The sequence below is a fragment of the Boleophthalmus pectinirostris genome, unplaced genomic scaffold (genome assembly GCF_026225935.1).
Source record: "Boleophthalmus pectinirostris isolate CB_2022bp ecotype Guang Dong unplaced genomic scaffold, ASM2622593v1 HiC_scaffold_22, whole genome shotgun sequence".
NCBI lineage: Eukaryota > Metazoa > Chordata > Actinopteri > Gobiiformes > Gobiidae > Boleophthalmus > Boleophthalmus pectinirostris.
Window position 1 is genome coordinate 30,119,149 of NW_026571190.1, and position 22,331 is coordinate 30,141,479.

The following is a 22,331-nucleotide window of genomic DNA, read 5'->3' on the forward strand; positions in this document are numbered from 1 at the left end:
GGAACAGTACAGCTATGACGACCTCCACTTGGTCTGCTGCCATGAACCGGGCAGGAAGGGATCCTGGGTGACCACTGGCCCCAAACAAGGGCGTCGGACTAGGTGTGCTTCCATGCCGGAAGGATGCCATCACGAGTCATCAGAGGTCATGGGTCAAACTGTGGAAGTAGCAGCTCCCATTGACGATATTGAGGTTTATTGCGAGTTGCCGGGGGAATCTAAAGTTATTGAGTCAGTGCATGCGGACATTTCAGAGACCACATGTACTGAACTGGAGACTGACCAGAACAGTGGGATGTCTAGCGCAAATATTGGCTGTGTAACTGATACCGAGACAATAGCTTTAGGTGATGCGGAAAGCAGACAGGATTATAACTTTGGGAATAATGAAAATATCTGTGAAAGTCCAAACGCATGTGAGAACCCACAATGCATCACTATCCATTCTAACAATGAGTCTCCACTGTGCGCGGGTGACAGTCCTGGCAGTTCTCCAAATCACCAGGAAACAAAAGAGACGCATACTGCAGGGCACAGCATTGCACCTCAAACCTCTGACCCCACAGCTACGACAACTGACCACAAACATGTAGGAGATGGGCATCCTAATTCTAGTTTGGATGTCGCAGCGGTGCATGCAAAATCATTGGACAGTTCTGTTCTTATGGAGAATCATTGTATTTCACCCATTTCTAACCAAACAGAAGATGCTGTTGTGATGAGGGAACAACAAGTTGACAAAGGACTAAGTCAGACCTCGAGGAAGGATTGTGCTGACGATCGAGATGGACTGAGTAACCCTGGAGGACACCTGATCGAAAATAAAGACAATACTTTAAAAAGCATTCAAGCTGGAGAGGGGGAGTGTCAAGAGACCAGTGAGACATTGGCTGAAATTGTTAACAGTGAACTAGCCAACCAGATGTTATTGCAGCAGGAGGCAGGCGAAATGCATGGGCCAAATGAAGACAAAAGTGAAGAATGTACAAATGAAAGAACTGAGCCTATATATTGTGAAATTCTGACCAATGGCGACAGTGATGTTAATGTCACAGCTTTTGAACTGTATTCAGAAGAAGAGTTTACACAGACAAGCGCGACTCAGTGTGCAGATAAACAAGTGTCAAATTCTATTATAAATTCAACGGAAAAAACTTTTGTGGACCAAGCTGTGTCTCATCCAGAGAAGTCCATCTCTAAGTTAGACACGATACCAGAGGCTACCTTGGCTGAACCACATGCCCAACAGAGATTCAATTTAACTGCACTTGAGGTTTTGCCTAATGGTCCGACTGCTGAAAAACAGACCCCGGAGACGCAGCTGTCTTTTGCACAGGTCAGAGATGAGGTCGCCCCATCTGATTGTTATGGCAACCGAGCGTCCAGTCCGCCGCGCCGTGACACACCCGCTGAAGAGGTGACAGATGGTCCCAGGGAGCAGCATACACCTGTACACGCTGCCACTGGTGACACAAATAAGACTGAGCAAGTTTTAGAAGGAGAGCCCAGAGTTAAAGTGCGTGTAAAAAAGGTAAGGCTGCACCATTAGTTGCATTTTTATTTTTTTTATTTTGTTTTCAGTCTAATTCATAATTGCGGTTTCAATAAAATGACACGCACCATGTAGTCAAGGCCAACAAGTCATTTTGGTCCCACACTCTGGCGAGCCTCATGGAAAACAATGACTTCACTCTCACATGCTTCGAGAGATCTGTGAGTGAGTGGGGGGATCTGCGAAATGTTTTACTCTTTCTCAACGGCTCATTGCAAAACAAGGTCCTATAAGGGCATAAGGCTCCCAATGCAGAGGCGAGCTCAAGCAGCCTCCGCTGTGACACACTCCAACCACCTTTTCAAATTTAGTTATTAACATCATGCTCAATGACAGTACTTCATTCATCTGGTTGGACTGACTACGGTCTGATAAGCACCAGAGCTTTGAGCTTTTATAATGACTCATTATATTACCATTTCCCTTGCACTGTTAGGACCGCCGTTATTACAATGTATTTGTGTAAAGCTTAATGTGAAAACACTTGATGTGGTAAACATACAAGATATTCCTGCAGTTTGTTATAATCACATTACAGTAATTAGCATTTTAAAATTGGCCATCTGGTTTTTAGCTGTGGCTTTACATGATCCTGCTGGACTTTGTCTCTAAGTTTATTTGTTTTAGCGACCAGCTCTTATCCTGACCTGAGGCCTAATGAGCTCCAGTGTCGTTTATCTGCTCAGCAGAAGAGCAGGAAACACCTTTTGCTGATTGCTTTTTCTCAATGTAATTATGAAGGAAACAAGACTAATTGAATGGTTATGGATGTTTGGTTATGGGCTGTAAAAACATTAAGAACACACAAGAGTTTTGTCAGAATAAGGCTTACATTGGTTTGTGGGGCAGATGTGTGAGAGGAAAGAGAAAGGAGTGGTCTTAAAGTGCACACAGTGTGAGAACTGTCTCCCATGTTAAAAAAAAACAGGATGTTGGGAGGAATGTAACTGAAACCTCAAGAGATGGGAAAGCAAGAACACAACCTAACATGCGTGCCCTTAAAACAGAGGTTTCTAACTGGCTGCACTTGTTTTTAATTTGTTCATTTTGTGGTTGTTTTTTCCATGCTGAGCATGATGCCTTTGTTCATTCAGTGAGGCCTCGTAAAGATGTCATTGTTTTACCTCGTACAAAGTTTCATTGTGAAAGTTTCCTTGGGAGACAGAGTAGAGTGGTGATGAACAGCCTGAGCTCAGACTGGAAGCACCAATATGGATGCACATGGCCCCTCATGTCTGTGTCTACCCCAGCTAACCTAACAGGGACTGCTTTGGACAGACTAATTGGCCTCTAACTGGAAACAAAATTAAAGTGCCTGTCATAAGACATTATTAAGATGCTGGTGAGAGTCGGCCCTATGCTCCGCGCACAGTGTGGATGTGACAGCAGACTTGGTCTAGGAAGAACCATTAAACACATTAACATTACTGACAAATAAGCTCATATGTGGGCTGTAATCATACACACCCCGAAAACCACAGTTTGCTGTGTTCAGTACAAAGATCTCTTCTAAACAGTTAACAGTGTCCTATAAGCGTGAGCACACACAGAGTGACTGAATGAGCTCATTCTCATAAAAACAACTTCATAAAAATAGTACCCATTAGAAGGGAATAATACAAGGTTTGTTTAGCACCACTGGGCCAACTTTGTGACATCATCTCTGGATCTTTCTTGAGAGTAAAATGAAACAGAATGCCATAAGATACGCTGTGGGAACAAAACGCACACTGTTTTTATACAAGCCTATTACTTGGGGACTTAAACTTCATGAAAACAACTTGACACAGTGCAGTAAGCTTATCTCTAAGCTGCCTTACAGCCTAACAGCCACTAGAGGTCAGTGTGCGACTGAGTTTTAATGCTGAGTAAAGACTAACGTCTAGTTCAAAATTTAGTTGAACCTTGTTTGAATTAAAGACAACAATGACAACATACATGTGCTTTGTGTTAGCATGAACAAGTACGTCTGGACTCAATGATTCTTCTGCTGATGAAGCTGGATCAGCTCGACCAAGAAATCGAGAACGCTCTGAGTGCAACATCCTCCACAAGGAGCACGGCGACCCTTCCCCGGCATCAGGTACAGCACAGCTCTTTAGAAAATATTTAATAATAATACATTTTATTTATTTTGTTATAGATGTTCTCTTAAATAGTGAATCCATTATTATAGTTTAAAGGGCCCATATTAGCCCATAAGGGCTGTTTTCTGATCTGTGTCATAATGTTTCCTCATCAAAAACATACTTGTGTTTTGATTCATTGACACGTGTTTAATTAACACACAAACCCTGTATATTTAGGTTGAGTTCTTCTCTCAAACTGAAAACACTTTGTTCTACCTTGTGATGGAATCCATATAATACAGGAAGTGTTCCACTCCATACACCTTCACTAGAATCATTTGGATAATTTTGGCTCTGGAATTGTTCATCTCTACTGAACCAAAAGTAAAAGTAGCTGTTAACTTGCAAACTACTGTTTCATGACATCATAAGGTGGAACAGAGCATTTTGAGCTTTGGAGATAATAATAAAGACTAATAATAAAGGATTACTGAAAGATGTGTGAATGAAACAAAACACAACTCCGGGTATGTTTTTGAGGAGGTAAGACCATTCGGACATGGCTTAAAGCTCATAAGAGTCACTTTTGCATAATATAGGACCTTTAATAATAAGGTCATGCTACTATTCTTCCATGCAGGAGTTTGATGGATCTGGATTAACAGTGAGAAGATCTCCCCAGCTGAATGACAGCCCCTTCCCCTGGATCCCAGAGGCCGGTCTTGGAGCAAAGCCCAAAAACGGAGTAAGTGACTGAACATATTTAACATAACATTACAGGTACATGGCACATGACAAGGTACAGCCCCTCTGTAACACTGTAAATCACCCTTGTTAAAGGTCCTATATTACACAAAATTGACTCTTTTGAGATTAAAGCCCTGTTCTAATACCTGAAGTTGTGTAGAGTAGTGATCCAAATGATTGTTGTGAAGGTGTAGACTTTAAAAACACAGTGGAGCACTTCCTTGTATCGCCAAGTGTAAGTGTTTTCTGTTTGACCAAAAAACCTAAATATGGTGGATTTGTGTGTTAAACATGTGTGAATGAAACAAATCACAAGTCCTGGTATGTTTGTCATGAGGAAACAACATTATAACAGATCACAAAATAACATAATTTGGGCCTTTTATCATTTCTCTGTTGTTTTTAAATCTAGTTATCAAAGCCAAAACCATAGTCTTGTGTACAGACGGCTTGTTTTGATCTTCCTTATAATTTTCTGAAAACCGTATGGGAACAGAACAACAGTGTCATATTTGTACAGAAACAAACATCAAAAATATGCACATAGTTGTTGTTAATCTTGCAATTGTAGGAATGTCTCCCCATTGCTTAGAGCTCAGCCAAGCAGACGTTAAACTCTATAATTAGCTGCTCCCAAACCTCTAGATCCTTTCGCCTCAACAAAGGGGTCAATCGGGAGGGTCCTGGAGGTGAAAAGCCAACGTCGGGGGAGTTGGGGGGGCATGCTTCTGGAGAGATGTGCTTGCTTGCTCACTTAATGATTTTGTCAGGCCTTTTTTACAACTGACTTCAGAATGAGGGCAGAGTGAAAGGGCCAGTATGCAGCGGTCTGACCCTGAGCTGTTGTTCAAATAGGAAAAACTGACACTGGTTTGACATGACTGCCAAGATTTGAATTGAAAAACACTTATTATCATGGTATTTGAAAACAGACGGTTAACATTTTTCTTAGTATTTGCAGTCCTTTGTGTGTTTTCTGAACTGCAGTAGTTGGTATCTGTGAAACTGTGGCGTGTTGTGAGAATAACGCAAGTCAGATTACTTTAGAAGAAAATGATTGTTGTTCAGAATCAAAAATCTGTCAGAAAAACTTCCTTTTCACTGTCTGTGAACAATTCACAAAAACAATGAGTTAATTGTAAAATTTAAAGGTCATATATATTGTGAAATTTACTCTTGTGAGCTTTAAGCCATATTTAAATGTTGTCTGGCACCTAGGGATGTAATAATAACTGAAATATCCTGATATTGTATCGTCAAAGTTCTCACAATTATATTCTGGACCATCACAATATATCGAATTACAAGTCTCTTTGCTTAAATTAAAAGTTATGGTGCAGCAATAGCTAAAAAAAAAAAAAAAAAAAGACAGAGGGAACTACATAGACCATGATCCATTGCTCCATTTCAGTGCAGACTACAAGAAAAAATAACAGTTCTAAGCACTTTTAAGTCTTAGTTTAAGTTTTGTCAAGGCATTTTAAGAGGAAAAAGTAGCATATTTACAGTTTTGTTCACAGCCTCCACAAAATATTGCAATAAATATCGTACCGTGAGGTTCATACCTTGATGATATCGTATCGTGAGACATGGATATTGTTACACCCCTACTGGCACCTCTTTAAAAATCTGGAGTTGCGTTTTGTTTCATTCACACATGTTTGAGTAATTTTTTTATAATTAATTTGCCTACATTTGCAAAGCTCAGAATGCTCTGTTCCAGGTTATCATGTCATGGAGTGGTGGATTTCAAGTGAACAGCTCCTTTTACTTTTTGTTTAGTAGAGACATGTCCTACCACATGATATCAGAAGGTGGAACAGAGTGTTTTGTTTGAGAGAAGAACTCTAAATATTCAAGGCTTGTGTGAATGAAACAAAACACAGCTTTGGGTATGTTTTAACATTATAACATAAATCAGAAAATAGTTTAATGTGGGCCCCTTAAATTACAAGCCATGTGTCTTATAACTGAATCCTGCACATATTTATAAAGTTTTGTTGTGTTATAGAAGAACCTCACAAAAAAAAATATTATGAATGCTTTCTAGACAAGATAAAAATATGGCTGCGTGTTGAAACATCACAACATCCACATGAAACCACATCTGTCATTCCAGGATTATCTATTGCACATGCTTGACATTACTTACTTTTCATCGCATTTCACAACTGCATTACTTTGCCTGGTTGTGGGCTGGTAGACACTTGTTATATATGGTTTCTAAAGATAGACCTCTGATATTTATTAGCGTATGGGCCTTAAAGGTTTCAAAGGTTCAAATACTGTTAATGTTGTTATTGTTTTTGTCTGGAATGTTTCACAGTATGATATTAAATCTCTATCTTCATGGAGACCAAACCAGACCAAGTTACAGGTCAGATCTGTGAAGAGGCAACCCCGCTCACAGTCAGCCTCCAGGTATTTATGAGCTGTAAAACCCCATCCAAATCCACTTTATTTCTATAGCACATTTTACAAACAAAGCAGTTTCCAAAGTGCTGCACAGAGATCATAAAATGAAGGCAACGAAAAGGTAAATTGCTAAAATTTGATGATACCAATCCTAAAACAATAAAACCAGTAGAAATCAAATAAAAGCAAAACCATAAAAGTCATAAAATAGCAATAAATAAGTCAGAGAGTAAAAGTGGGTCTTGAGACAAGATTTAAAACACTCGACTGTGGAGACTGTTTGGACATGGGGAGCAGAGCGTTCCAGAGCTTAGGGCTAACCACAGAAAAGGCCATGTCCCCCCGGTGATGTGCCCTTTTTGTTTGAGGAGGTTTGTAACTCATGTAAAAAATAAGCATTCGCGGAGATCCAGATCCATTTATCCATTTATTTTAAAGAACAAAAAAATAATATTAATATTCTCCGTGGCTGATTTTCTTTTCGATATAATGTGGTCCCCCCCTACTATTATATAAAAAGTATCAAATTAATAACTTCTTAAATAAATATAAACTGGCTCCAACACCCGGTTTTGAGTTTCATTGTAGACACCGCGAGCTGGATGTGGCCCTCGGACCGGAAATTTGGAATGAGTCAGAGATGTATTGTGGAGGCAGTCCATTCAAAGCTTTAAAAACAAACAATACAATCTCTAAATCAACTCTAAAACGATCTGAAAGCCAGTGCAAGGGTGCTAAAATCGGGGTAGCGTGATCATATTTTTTGTTCCAGTTAAAAGTACAGCAGAATTCTGGACCAACTGTAAGCGAGAGAAATGCAAGAAATGACAGTAATCTAAACAAGACACGTGTAGTTTAATAAATGTAATGTAGAGCTGTTTAATGTCATACTGTGGAATATTTCAGGAAGATTAATAACATCTCCACCGAGAGAAGCATTTGACATACCTCCCACCGGTGCACCTTTAAATCTCTAGGACGGGGTGATATTTTGTTTTGGGTGACCTACAGCCAAAAAATACCCATAGAGCTTTATTTGAACACTTAAGTGCAAATAGATAATTGCTGAAAATGTGACTCCACAGCTCTCTTATAGGTCTGTGGGTGAGTTTTTAGTAAATTTAAATGACATAATTTGGGGGAGAAAATCTAAATCAACCTCACATATCGTCTCAAAAAATATCGGAGTAATGGTTTCCAAAAACACATCAGGGTTCCTTGTGGAGTGATTGATTCAGGCCAAAGGGATGGTGGCTTTTTAAAGAGCCTCTCCTTAATACTTGTGGAGGAGGGTTGAATCCCTTTCGAACTCTCAAGTGCGTGACGGGCACTTGATCTTTTTAGTGGCACAGTACAAGTGGTTTCCGTGATGAGGACAAATGTTCGAAGAGTTCCTAGAAGATGTTGTACTTGTACTATACCCAGAATCAAATAATACTCCACATTACATTTTGTTCTCTCATGAATTCACATAGTTATTGACTTGAATGTTTTAACTTTCATGATTTTTTTGTATTAGTTATGTGTAAATTATGTGAACTCATATATATTTTGCTAACTACTGACTTGAATTGACTCATTTTGTTCTCCAAAAGTTCGATTCTCAATTCAGTTGTTACTTTTTTCCATCGCCACAAAAAAATTTTCTACAATCTACAGCAAATGATAAAAATGTAAAAGATTGTATTCATCATTTTTAACCCATTGGCCATTGGGGAAATTTTTTAGGAATCAGATGTGAGGAAATAAAAACTGATTTTCTTCCAAGCGAACTGATTTGAACTTTGTTGGAATCAGACCTGTTATTATAACAAATGTGAAGTGCGATATATTGCTTTAGAAAATACAGATAATGAACGATAGCACTGAAACTAATTTATGTCACTGTCACAATAACTCAAAAACAAGATTATTCATTGAAAAAATAGCATTAAAATGGCAGAAATTAAACACTTTAGAAGCCAGTTTTTATCTCTACTAAGTTATTTATTTCAACCTTCTACAGCTCAAAATGTTATCATAGTACAAGAAAATAACAAAAAACTGATATAGTAATTATCGTGACACGCCTACTTGACATTTGTATTTGTTGTTTGTAACTTAGTAAGATTTGTACCCTGGAAATAGATTACATTCTGCTGTTTTCTTGCACTGACAAATGTACAATAATAACATTTGCTGAGGACAGACACTTGTTTGCATTCCTTCCACCACTTGTTACAAAGGCATCGGGTTCAAGTGAACTGACTCAGGGCACATGCTAGCGTTACCCTGTGATATTGTTAGCCTTCAGCAGGTGGTTGTTGTTCCTGCATCAGATTTGGGGCCAACATGAGAGGATGTTGTGCCTCAGCAGGTGTCTTCTCTGTGGGGGAAAAGCTATTCTTTCCTCTCAGTGTTTTTAAGCAGGTCCATACTCAGTCCTCTGTGGAGCAGGTGGCTCGCTGGGTTGTTTGTTTTGAATTGTTGTTTTTGTGAGCAGGTGGGTTTCATTGGGTTTATAAAACCACACACTATACTTTATATCTATATATGTCATATACCTACATATGGTTTATATTTGTCATGTGCTGTTTTTCCGGATTTAAAATGGGACTGGGGCCTTGATAGTTGAATAATACCTTTTTGCATTACAAAAAATGAGGTTCTACTGTTACCAAATAGGGTAAAAATCAGCTCCTAATTGATACTAAAACTATGGTAAAAGAGAAATTCAATCTGTCATCTGTCAACAATTTAAATTTAAATAAACGTTTGTCCATTTGACAGATTGAATTTCTCCTTTGCCATGGATTCTGCCTAGCCAGGCTGGCATCACCTAGTGCCTCTGCTCAATTAAATTTCTCTCCAGCAACTAGGTCAGGAATCGGAATACACTAGACGGTTTGCAAGAACTCCGGAAGTGCGAGTTCAGGCACCAGACAATCAGCGAAGAGCCATATATTCCCGAGATCGAGGATTTAATGCCGGAACAAAGAGATTGTTTGGTGAATTTTATCAAGGAGAAAGACGTTATTGCCCTTCTTCCTGTGGGATTTCAGAAAATCTTAATATACCAGTTAGCCCCGTTAGCAGCGCATTACATATATCACGACCAAATATCAGCGATTGGTTAAATAAAAAAGTACCCACCTACCGTCAAGGGAATGAATTCTAATGCTGCGAGGTCAGCCGGAAACCGGCTCATGAATCAGGCTAGATTCTATCTGGATGACTGAGGAATTCTACCCACATCTTGAGAAACTAAAACTAGTAACTCATTTGAGCAGATATTGATACTAAAAAGAAGAAATAAACATTTACTGAATAGAAGTACAGTATCTAGATGTACAATTTTGGCTTGTTTTTTGTGGCTGAACAAATGTTTTCAAGATACTAAAATTAGACTCGATACTCAATACTGTTTCTAATAACATAATGATAATAGAAAACACTTTAGAATGTGATTTTCAAGATTAAATTGTAGTACTTTCTTTTATATTACCATGTGGTTTTATATCTGTGTAATCCCTCAGTGGTCCAGGTAGGCCCATAGTGGTCCATGAGCGTATACGAGTCTATGTGCTCTTATACTTGTTGTGAAACAGCTCAAGATCATTCTAAAACTATTCAGGAAAAGAAATAACTTTAACTTTAATTAATCTAAGTTATTTATGATTATTAAAGTCCTTGGTTAAATAGCCCAGTCTATTTTTATCCCTGTGTGGCTGAGAAGGATGTGACAGGCCTCAATGGCGGGTAGAGGCGGGTGGAGGCTCCTGACCCCTGTGCACTTTCCTCTCCGCGTTACCGTCGGAAACAACACATCATTCAGCTCTGACTCACGGCGTTCCCACTGGCACGGCTCTTCACAATCACCCGGGGGACAAACCCTGGACGAGGCGCAGGGCAGGTCTGTCTAGTAAATATAGCACAGACACGTCTTACATTTCGTGCACACGCTGAAAGGGAAGACCTCGTTCTATCCATCAGCCCCTCGCCATATCTGTGAACATTCCATAACCGAGTCACCTTTGACCCAGAGTGTTTGGATCTGCAGTCTGTCTCCCTGACGACCGCACTTCAAACAGAGCATCACTGGTACCTGTTGGTGCCTTCTGCAAATGAAAACAAAGGAAACGGAAAAACCATGCACATAGCGCTATATATTCAGTCGGATATTATTTTTGATACTTTGCAGTGACATTACGCTGGGGGTGTTCTACATGTATCTCTATGGCAGCATGTTCAGTAGTTAAAAGTGAAAAAAATGCCTAGCACACTCAGATGGCCAATGTTTTAAATTTTTAAATAACTAGAGGTATGCAAAAATATTGAAATATCGCTATATATTGTATAGTTTAATGTGATGATACAGTATCGATATCGTGGGCCGCTGTATCAATATATCGCCAAGAGTATTTTTTGGTATATTTTAGTAAATTATTTGTTACAGCGCTACAGTTTTGTTGCTTATTCAGAGAAAGGAAACTTGTTTATGCGACACTTTTGACATTTTCACTGTTTTGATCATTAAGATGGATGTGTTTCATATTAACTTTCCACAAGAAGTGGTTTAACAAAGACTTTTTGTATCACAGCCATCATTTAGCCTTTATTCTTATTGAAACACATCGAATTGATTTGAAATATATCGTACTGAATTGAAAGTGCACTGTATCGAGATATGTATCGTATCGTGGCCTATGTATCGAGGTGTGTATCGCAACTTCTCAGCTCTATAAATAATTGGCAAAAAAATTCTTAGTCAGTTATTTCCTTTTGCTCTGGACCACAGTATGGAAAAACAAAAAAGCAAGAAAAATTACCTGATGAAGGCTTTTTTACCAAAACGTTATTTAAAAAAAAAAAAAAAAACAAAACTTTTGGACATCGATATGTTTTACTGTTCCTTGCATTTGCACCTCTACAAGAACTTTGGTGTGCGTTTTCTGTTTCATTTTATGTTCAGTTGTTTCCATACATTTGCAAAAACAGTCAAAAAAGTTTTAAGATAAGAAGAAAGAAAAACTACAAAATGGATTTAAACAACACATTTCAGGAGCCTGTGATCTACACGAGCGTTCATGGTCTGGTTTAGGTGTTTGGATTCAACAAAAAAGGTGATCTTGTGAGACGTGTTTAACAGCACAAATCAGCTCACCCGTTGTAACTCTTTCAGGTCAGATTGTGTTCAAAAAAGCTCAGATTAAAGTCTAACTTGAGTAACAGATCTTCAGATGGAGTAGTGCCTTCAGTGAGCGTCACACTCCCAGGGAAAAATATCAGTACAAACATGAGTGACAGAACAATTCACTGTGATATGGACTGGCATTGACACAAGAATAAATAGACCCGTTTAGTACAATACATACAAGGTAACTATTAATGAACTTTTTTTGTAAACGGATACATTTTTCCATGTCATCCGAGATAGCATTTTATCTGTGAAGGGACAATACTATCAGAGTGGGTTGCGTGCTAAGGCTGTTGCAGATCTTTGCTCTGTCCTTCCTCCCTGATCCGGTTTGGCTCTCACAGTCCCCCAACATCCTCTGTCCCAACCACACCTTTAGTAAAGCTTCTCAGTGTTCAAATACACAACTACTTTAAAGGTCCTACATTATGTAAAATTGACTCTTGTGAGCTTCAAGTCATGTTAGAACATACCTGGAGTTGTGTTTTCTTTCATTTCAGATGTTTGAGTAACCCTTTACTGTTAGTCTGTTTGTTCTTCGAAGCTCAGAATGCTCTGTTCCACCTTGCAATGTCATGTAATGGTAGTTTTACAGTTAACAGCTGCTTGTTACCTTTCCTTCAGTAGAGACTGGCAGTTTCCGGACTGAAATCATCCATCATTCTAGTGAAGTTGTGTAGAGTTTACAAGCATCCTGTATTACCACATGACATCACAAGGTGGAACAAAGTGTTTTCTGTTTCGGACGAGAACAAAAAAACAGTCTAAATGTGCAGGGTTTGTGTGTTGTCATGTGTGAATGACCCAAAAAACAACTCCAGGTTTGTTTTTGACAAGAAAACAACATTATAACATAGATCGGAAAATTACGTAATATGGGCCATTTAATTTTTCCACTCGGTGTTTCCAGCCACTGAACAGCAGTCAACAGTTTTATGATCCGGGCATTATGATGTTTGCTTATACATTCCACCCACATATTTGACTTTTAGCACAGCAGAGAACGAAAGAGCCACTGAACCTCACTGTACTCAAGGTTGACCTGCTATTCAAAAGCTTTATCTGGCTGAAAGACGTGGCATTTTTTTAGCCTTTAACTTTTTTAGCTTTTCTACCATGTTATGTTTCTCATCCAAATTATGCCTGAAGAGGTTTTATATCATACAATCATACATGCATGTTTCGGTAATTTAGCGATCTTTCACAGGCCCTATTCAAACCCTCCTTTACATTCTCTAGAAATATACTAAAGCATAATACAAAACAACACACTACAACTTGACGAACCTGACCTGTGTAGTAGTTTCAGTATTGGGATGCGCCCTGATAGTGCTGTGATGTCACTCTGAAGGGGGGGTGACTTAGCGCGGAGAGAAAAAGGAGCAGGGACTCAGAGTAAGTCAAAATTTTCAGGGAAACTTATAAAACAGGTGAATATGTTGTTTTCAGTGAATATTAATACTTTGCAGCGAGATCATGTGGAGGTGTATTTGTATGTATATCTATGGCAGAATGTTTAGCAGTTACTATAGTAACACGGGGCGGCAGTAGCTCAGTTGGTAAAGCGTTTGTCCACTGATCCGAAGGTTGGCAGTTTGAATCCCACTCTTGACATTAACATCATTGGTTGAGCTGATCAGATCCACTGACCCACAGGTTGGTGGTGCGATTCCAGCTCCCACAGATGAATGCTGTCATTGTGTCCTTGGGCAAGACACTTAACCCACCTTACCTCTAGTGTCTGTGTACACTGGTGTGTGAATGGGTGAATGGTTCCTCATTGTAAAGTGCTTTGAGTGCCTTGAAGGTGGTAAAGCGCTGTCTAAAAATGTGACCATTTACCAAAAAAGTTTTAAAATTTTCTGAAAAAATACATAACAGTTTGAAACAACATATTTTTAGGAGTCTTTGATTAATATAAGCATTCATGGTCCTGTTGGTGTTTGATTTTCAACAAAAAAGGTCAGAGTGACAAACTGAAAAACTGTTGGCGAATGTAATTTTATGTGAGAGAGACTTTTTTAGGCGCACAGATCAGCTCGCGTGTTGTAGTTCCACGTAAGTCAGCTCTTTCCGGTCAGATTGTGTTAAAACAAAGCTCTGGTTAAAGTCTAACTTGAGTAACAAAGCTTCAGACAGAGCAGTGCCTACAGTTAGCATCACACCCCTAGGAAAAGTGGATGAGATCAGCTGCAAAGTATCAATGGCATTTTCAAAACCATAAAAGGTAACACGATGATAAATATGTCATGTGGTGGCAATTAAAGCTACACTATGTAACATTTCTAGTGGAGGGTCCGCCATCTGCTTGTCTGTCTCCGTGGAAATGTGATTGCTTTGTCTAGAATGTTCCGCAGTATAGATTAAAACTATCTATCACGAGAGAGACAAGCAGGTTACAGCATGACCCTACATTACAATTCAGATCTGATGAGAGTCGCCCATATTCACAGAGGGAGTTATTGTATTTTTGAGAAATAGAAATACCTGTAATGAATAAATGCAAGCTGAATATGTTTAAAGTCACGCCATGGGACATTCCAAGCAGTGCAATAACCCAAACCCCCCCATAGAAAAGCTGCCCAGTGCACCTTTAATAAATGGACTGTATTTATATGCTTCGTCAGTCTTCATATTTCCACATTACTTTATTCGCAAATCTCTTCCGGACCAGTTTGCGTCAGTGTTTTTTGTTTGTTGTTAACTCACGCTAAGCTACCCGCTGCGTCACTGAAGTTCTGTACGTACTAGGACAGACTCTTAAAGTAACAAAACTGGAGGAAGCTGGCACTTGTTGTCAGTAAATCATCAAGGGGGAATGGAAAAATATGGGCACCTGGAAACATCCCCTACAACCCAACAATAAAGTTCCATAAATCAGGTGACGAATAAACGCTCTCATTGATTCACACTGCTCAAACACGTACACAGGAATGCGTAAAACCAGGTGTAATTTGGGCACGCTCAGAACTTGCGTCGTTTGATTGGTGCGTTACCTGCAAGATATTTTTGCGGTGGCGGTCACGTTCTTGTCAGTTTGATACATAGCGAATACCTACCTGAAAGTTATGAAGCTTAATTCGTATTCATGTTATTGCCAGTTATTATCTTGGTTACGTTTGTTGACTGTGGGTGATTGTGTTGTGGTTCATGGGAGGGCCCTTCATTGTCACAACAGACTAGTTCAAATTTTGAAGACCTTTATACAGGGTTCCCACAGTCATGGAAATCCTGGAAAAGTCATGAAATTGTGTAAATTCAATGAAAGTTTTGGAAAAGTCATGGAATTTTAGTATCTCTTTCACGCAACTATAGCATTCTGTTAAGTTATCATTAGCTATATTATAGGGGTGTAACGATATCCAAGTCCCATGATACGATATTGTCACGGTATGAACCTCATGGTACGATATTTATTGCGATATCATGGGAAAGCTCACAATATGGTGGGGAGGAACCAATCATATCCAATGATACAGCAATGGCAATAATAATAGCCTTGACAAGACTTAATCCAAAGAACTAAACTGGACTTAAAAGTGCTTAGAACTGTTATTTCTTCTTGTAGTCTAGAGAAAAGGATCATGGTCTATGCAGTTTTTTGTTTTTTTTTAGCTGTTGCTGCACCATAACTCTTAATTTAAGCAAAGAGACTTGTATTTGGATATATTGTGATTGTCCACGATATTATTGTGAGAAATTTGATGATACAATATCACAATATTTCTGTTATTGTTACATCTCTCCTACTGTGATTATTTCCGAACTTATGCGCCTTTTGTTTAAAAAAGACAACAATAAATGCGTTGACAGTATTTAGAATGTAAAAAAAATAAACTATAATAGTGAAGAAAGGGTTTACATTTCATATTTAGCCCTAAAAGTATGCTTAATTCTAACATGTAGGGTGCCATAAAATCATGGAAAATTCACTTTAGGTCATGAAAAAATCATGGAAAAGTTTAGATGATAAATGATAATATGCTCAATAACCCTAAACCAGATTTAAACCACAAACAACTATTCTAAATGTACAATGTTGTTAAAAAAATACAAGCTGCAATAAATAAATAGTAAAATGAAACACCATAATACTATAATTTCTTACTAGTGCAAAGAAAATGTTGATATATTGAACAATAAGTCAATATAGTTGTTGAAATTCCAGGCTGAAACGATATGGCCTGTATCTCATTACCTCCCAGATAGCCTTGACATTACACTAAAATTATCACCTAATCTTAACATTACATTAGACTTTTACCTATTCTTAACATTGCATCAAGCATTGCATTAAATATCCTCCCACATTGCATCATGTTATGCCACTCACCTAGTCTCGCTGGACTTGCTCGTTGTAGAGATGAAATTAAGGGAAAACTCAACAAAGGATCCAAACAAGTGATTTGTCTTTGTCTTATTTTTCAGCTTTTTATTCAGGTTTGACTGTGTCATTCTGTGACTGGGGAATACTACAATTTTACTCAAAAGCTCAGATACAAAATAATTAGGACAAATCACTATGCAAGTACCTTAGGAGCATTTACCCTGTGACTAGGTCTGCTGCAGAGCGCTGCCTAGTTCAACTGTGGGATCCTGCTTACTAGTAGTGGATATGCTACTGAGGTCAATGCCAAAACCGATGCAGGATCCAAATTTGCCAAGAATTTCACCTAATATTCATACTTATAAATCCCACAGGGCTCCTCCCAAGTACGTGCAGAGTGATCAGCTTCGAAAACCGCATACCTTGCGGTTTACTTTGTACCTAATTTGCATGTTGTAAACTTCCTGCGCACAGTATTATCACAGTCCATTGTTGCATATACAAGGTTACAAAAGCAAAATCAGATAAATCATAAAGATGCCACAAGTGCTATAACAATTATTTTACTACATTCTATGATTCTTTAATGCTCTAAAAGCTACAAATTGAAAAATAAAACACTCTTAATAATATCAAATGAATAACAAACCTGTCTTAATAAGGCTGGCACCAAAACCTTCATTTCTTCAGCCAAAGGGGGGTAGGGGTAGGGCGTGCAACAATACTGATCATCATGACAGGCTTAAACATACTTGAAAGTTATGCTTAATTCATATTCATTTTGTTGCCAAATAGTATCTTTCCGTTGACCTTCTTTTGTTGATTGTGGGTGACTGTGAAAAGTTGTGATTCGTGGGAGGGCCCTTCACTGTCACAACAGTCTAGAGCAAATTTTGAAGAGCTATAAATTGCTGAAGAAAATAAATGATAAAATATATGATAAATGATAATATTTAAGCTAATTTATGACACTGACACAATAACCCTAAAGATTTAAACCACAAAAAACTATTCTAAATGTACAAAAATAAATTAATTAATAAAAAAAAATTAAAAAACACAAGCCGCAGTAAATCAATGATAAAATGAAACACAGTAATACTTAATTTGCATCTGTAATGAGTCAAAGTTATTATATGGCTAGAAAATAACCACAAATTTCCTACACTGGAAAAAACAATATCATGTTAAAATAAATTACTTTTGATTCAACTTGACAAGTAAAATGATCTACGAATAGAATAAGTGTGTTTTTCTTAATTCAAGATTTTGTTACTTTAATTGCAAAAAGTTGTTATTTTTCTTATTTTAAGTGTAGTAAGGTGTATTTTCTTATTTTAAGTACAAAAAGACTTGTTCCACTGGTAGATCATTTTACTTTTCAAGGGAAATTTACTCAAATCATGATAAAACTTTCTTAATTCAAGTCATCTTAATCTGTCTAGATTTAGTTTTTTTCAGTGTTGTAGTGAAAATGTAAAGTAAAGAAAATGTACATATGATAAAAATTCATTGTTCCAGCTTTGATATATTGAAGTCAATATAGTGATTATCGTGACAAGCCTATACATACCTGAAAGGTATGCTTAATTTGTATTTATTTTGTTGCCAATAATTATCTTTCCATTGACCTACTTTAGTTTATCTGTGAATGGGTGATTGTGCAAAGCTGTGATTCATGGGAGCGCCCTACAGTGTCACAACAGTCTGGTACAGCTCCTTTCTCTTTTTTTCCAGTGTGTTAGCAGCTAATCCTCATTGTTAGTGCAGTTGGGGACTTAAAGCGTGTCCATTTTTACCCAAGGCCAGAGGCTACGTTCAGCTCTGTCAGAGTGGACAGGTGACGCTGGTGTTGACTGTTCTGTTTGCAAACACACTGACTAATGTGACAACACACACTCTGTTGTAGTGTTGTCAAAAACATTTCAAACTTATTTTCGACACCTTGAAATACCTCAACACTCAATCCTCATTTCAAAACCATATCGATAAATAAAAACATGTTTTGAACTCTAAAATGCAGCTTTCAGAACAAAAAAGAGCTCTGACCCAAAATGTTGTGTAATTGAGAACTGGGAGCTCTCAACAAATTAGACTTAGACTTAGGCTACATTCAGTCTGCAGCCTGAAGTGACCCAAATCAGTTTTTTTTTTTTTTGCCACTATGTGACCTGTATCTGATCTTTTAATGACAGTCTGAACAACACAGATCAAATTTTTTCACTTGGATATGTGCTCCAAAAACTGATACATATCCGATCTTTTGGCATGTGGCTTCAGTCTGAACGGGCAGGTCGCATTCATCCAACCCACACGTCAGGGTCGGAGTCTAGTCAACGGAGGGAAAGCAAAGTTAGCAAGTTTATTCATATTTGGGGAGATCACTGTATTCAGGCCAAATTGGAGGGGTCTTATCGGAACCAGGCTGTTTTTGAAATGATTGCCAAAGAAATGCTGCTCGAATCAACTGATCACATTTTTCGTACTTGGTTTCTTTTTTGAGAAGACACCTGCACGAAACCATTTCTTGGACCCTCATCGTCTTTTGTAAAACTGTTGCATAACCTTTTTTTTGTGTGATGCTTGGAGAAGACGCTTGGAGATGGTCACTTTTGGCAGGAAGCGTTTAATGGTCAGAGACAGGAGTTATTGTCTTGTCTCCTGATGCATTCCAGGGCCAGTGGACGTTTCACAGTTTGAGCTCCAGGGGCCCCGCACTAAATCCCACCAGACAGAGCATGAAACCAGAAGCTTGTTGCTCTGGTCTGGCCCTGTAAACAAAGCCTGTGTGCATTCTGTGCTCTGCCATTCACTTGAAATTAACCTCATAAGTGTGTATGCAGAACTAGTGGTGGTCAGAAGATACAGCTACATATTACGCAAAATTGACTCTTCCATGTTATAATGTTGTTAACTCATCAAAAATATACCTGGAGATGTGTTTTGTTTTATTCACACATGTTTGAGTAACCCTTTATCAGGGTATCCCCAGGTTTGACTACCCCAAATTTAAGACTTTTTAAAGACCTTTTTACAACCACTTAAATGAAAATTAAGACCAACATCGCACCCATTATGTGGGAGAGAAACACCAGATCAATTCTAATAATGACCATTACTCATTGCTTCAAATAACAAAAAATACTTTTATTATAAAATCTCATTCAGAACTCATTTATAGTCGTATGCATTGCTTGTAAAATGGCCAAAAAAATCATTTATAACATTCTAACAAGACAAACTAACCTTTCACATTGTCTTGTCTCACATTGTTTTTCAAAGTGCTTCAACCCTTTAACATTTTCAACAACAAGCTGACCAAAATATTGTTTGCTCATACTCCAAATTCACGTTACGCGATTTCATGTTGTTTTTTTTCCTCCCTCCATTTAATGTTGCACTGCAGCCCGGTTGAGAATACAAAAAAATAAAATAAAATAATGAAATTTAAGACCTTTGTGAAAGAAATAAGACTTGGACCACATAACTTTTTAAGGCCTTAATTTAGTAACATGAAATTTAAGACCTTTTTAAGACTTTCAAGACCCCGTGATTACCCTGTTTATTATTAGTCTACATCTCCAAAGCTCAAAATACTCTGTTCCATCCATAGACTGTATAAAAAAAGTGGACTAAGAGAGTACGATGTCACCCACAGCATTGTGCACCACTCAAATGAAGCTTGCAATGCTACTGTTTACAGGGGCGAATTTGGAGCCAGGCCCTATATTATGAACAGGATTTTTTGGATGGACAAAATAGCTAAAAAACAGGATCATGTAGAGTTAATTTTAACATTTTAAGACCAAAATGAAGAGGCTCACTGCAGCAGTTACAGAGCGACGGGCCACAATATTCCAATGTATATCAATTGGAGCCAGGGGCAGAAGGAGCCAAAAGAGCTGCCATGCGAACTTCCTGTTTGGAACACAGCGGCTAGAGCATTAGCTATGTCCATTTATATATACGGTCTTTGGTTCCACCTTGTGATGTCATGAAGCTGTAGTTTTCATATTACATTTTACCTTTTGTTCTGTAGAGCAATTTCAGGGCTGAAATCATCCAAATGATTCTAGTGAAGGCCTATGGAGTTAAACACACAGTGGAGCATTTCCTGTATTACCTGACACTTGACATAATTATTACATGACATCTGATTACATGACATCACAAGGTGGAACAAAGTGTGTTCAGTTTGAGAGGAAGAACTCTGTCTAAATACGCAAGGTTTGTGACTTTAACATGTGTGAATGAAACAAAACACAAATCCAGATATGTTTGTGATGAGGAAACAACATTATTTACCCCAGAGGAGAAAGGAATTGTTGATATGGACAGCAGATTTTGCGTTTAAGTGTAAGACTCAGGATCATGGTATCATACCTCAGAGACCTTAGAGTTAGCCAAATGTTAAACCAATGGAGATTTTAAGATGCTAAATACTAAACTAATCATTGTGTTTACTTTTTATATTGTTTTGGGTACATGCATCACTCTGAACATTTTGCACTGCTACTACGAACGGTTATTTCTAGACATTGAATCCTGAGTTTTGTAGAATAGATCCTGAAAAATCAAATAATAACTTTGTTTTTGTGTGACTATAAGAAATGTCAATGTTAGTCAAGGCCATACTTGTGCTTCAAAATGGCATCTTTCTTTTTCCATACATATTTAATTAAGCGCAACAAATTTCTTATTGATACGGGGTTTGGATCTCCTTTTTTATTTTAGAGTGAAACCTTATGTTAAGAGAGTGATTTAGCTGAACTGTGGTGTCTTTGAAATCAATCATCTACAGCAGTCTTAGCATTACTTCCTGTTGACGCGCCCCTTCTGTAACATATGGAAACTATTAAAATGTGGGGAAGAGACTTAGTGGACTATGAAAGGGGGATGAGGGTTAGACTTTTCCTTGAGGAGCGGTTGAAAATGAAATTGTTTCCCACGTTTTCTCACACACGTGAACTCATTGTTGATGGAGCATGGAGAAGTGTGCATTCATGCCAGTCCAGAAAGTAGACGAGAAGTTTAGATAACACCTCTAAGCCCCTGGACAATGAATACATGTGCAGTCATTGGTGGAAGAAATATTCAGTGTTGCTACTTAAAGCTGCGTTGTGTAACTTTTATGATGGAGAGTTCATTGCCTCCTTGTATCCATGAAGATGCTATTGATTTGTCCAGAATGCTCCACATTTTTCCATTAAACTTATCTATCTCTGTGGAGACAAAAAAGTGTAACCACCAAGCCAAGTTACATGTCAGATCTGTGGAGAGGTGACCCTGGTCATGTTTATTTTAACAGCTGTACCTGAATTGAATGCAAGAAAGTTCAAAGCTACTGTGGAATATTTCAGTCAAAGCATTCAAATCTACAAAATTCTAAAAAAAAAAAAAAAAAAAAAAGGACACATACTAGAGCAAAAAAAAAAAAAAATATTGCTAAAATCTAAATCTACTTTTACTACTAGTAAAAGTCTCAACGCACCTGTTCAAAGATGTACTTAAAGAGTAAAAAGTATTTAATGCATATTTTGAGATCTAATAAAGTGTAAAATGTAGTGATTTTGATTTATTCTAAGCAGAGCAATAACCAGGGGTGGAGTGGGTGTGGTACAGGGGGTATGCCCCTTCACCCACTTCTCCCGACGTGAGATATAAAAAATAACAAATATAAAATAGCTACAACTTAAATGTCAAACTGGAGCTATTGGCAATGATGAAAACAACCTGCATAGGCTCATGATATCTCCAGTCCTGTCCAATAGTGACCTGCAGCATGAGGGGACCAGGACTGAACCAGGACTGAACCAGGGTTAAAACAGGACTAAACTAGAACTGAATCAGAACTGAGTGTTGGATCGGGCCCAGAGGTGCACCTGTGCAGACCGTCGGGTCACCGCAGGCGAAAGGACCGACACAGAGCTCCCCACAGTGCTAAGCACAGGTGTCCAGCTTTGAGGACACCCTGCTCCGCGGGCTTGGTGTTCTCCCTCTCTCTCAAATCCAAGATTACTCCTGATTTAGTCCTGTTTTAATCCT

At 38.2% G+C, this 22,331-nt stretch overlaps 1 protein-coding gene across 1 annotated transcript in view; it reads left to right on the top strand.

Annotated features, from left to right (window-relative positions):
- The first annotated feature begins 6 nt into the window (after positions 1 to 6).
- Positions 7 to 22,331, top strand: part of dlc1 (DLC1 Rho GTPase activating protein) — a 128,029-nt gene continuing 105,704 nt past the window's right edge. Inside the window, 3 exon segments of the mRNA XM_055158096.1 lie at positions 7 to 1,531; positions 3,507 to 3,635; positions 4,262 to 4,366. Of these exon segments, the coding sequence (XP_055014071.1) occupies positions 113 to 1,531; positions 3,507 to 3,635; positions 4,262 to 4,366 (1,653 nt within the window). The 5' untranslated portion in view covers positions 7 to 112.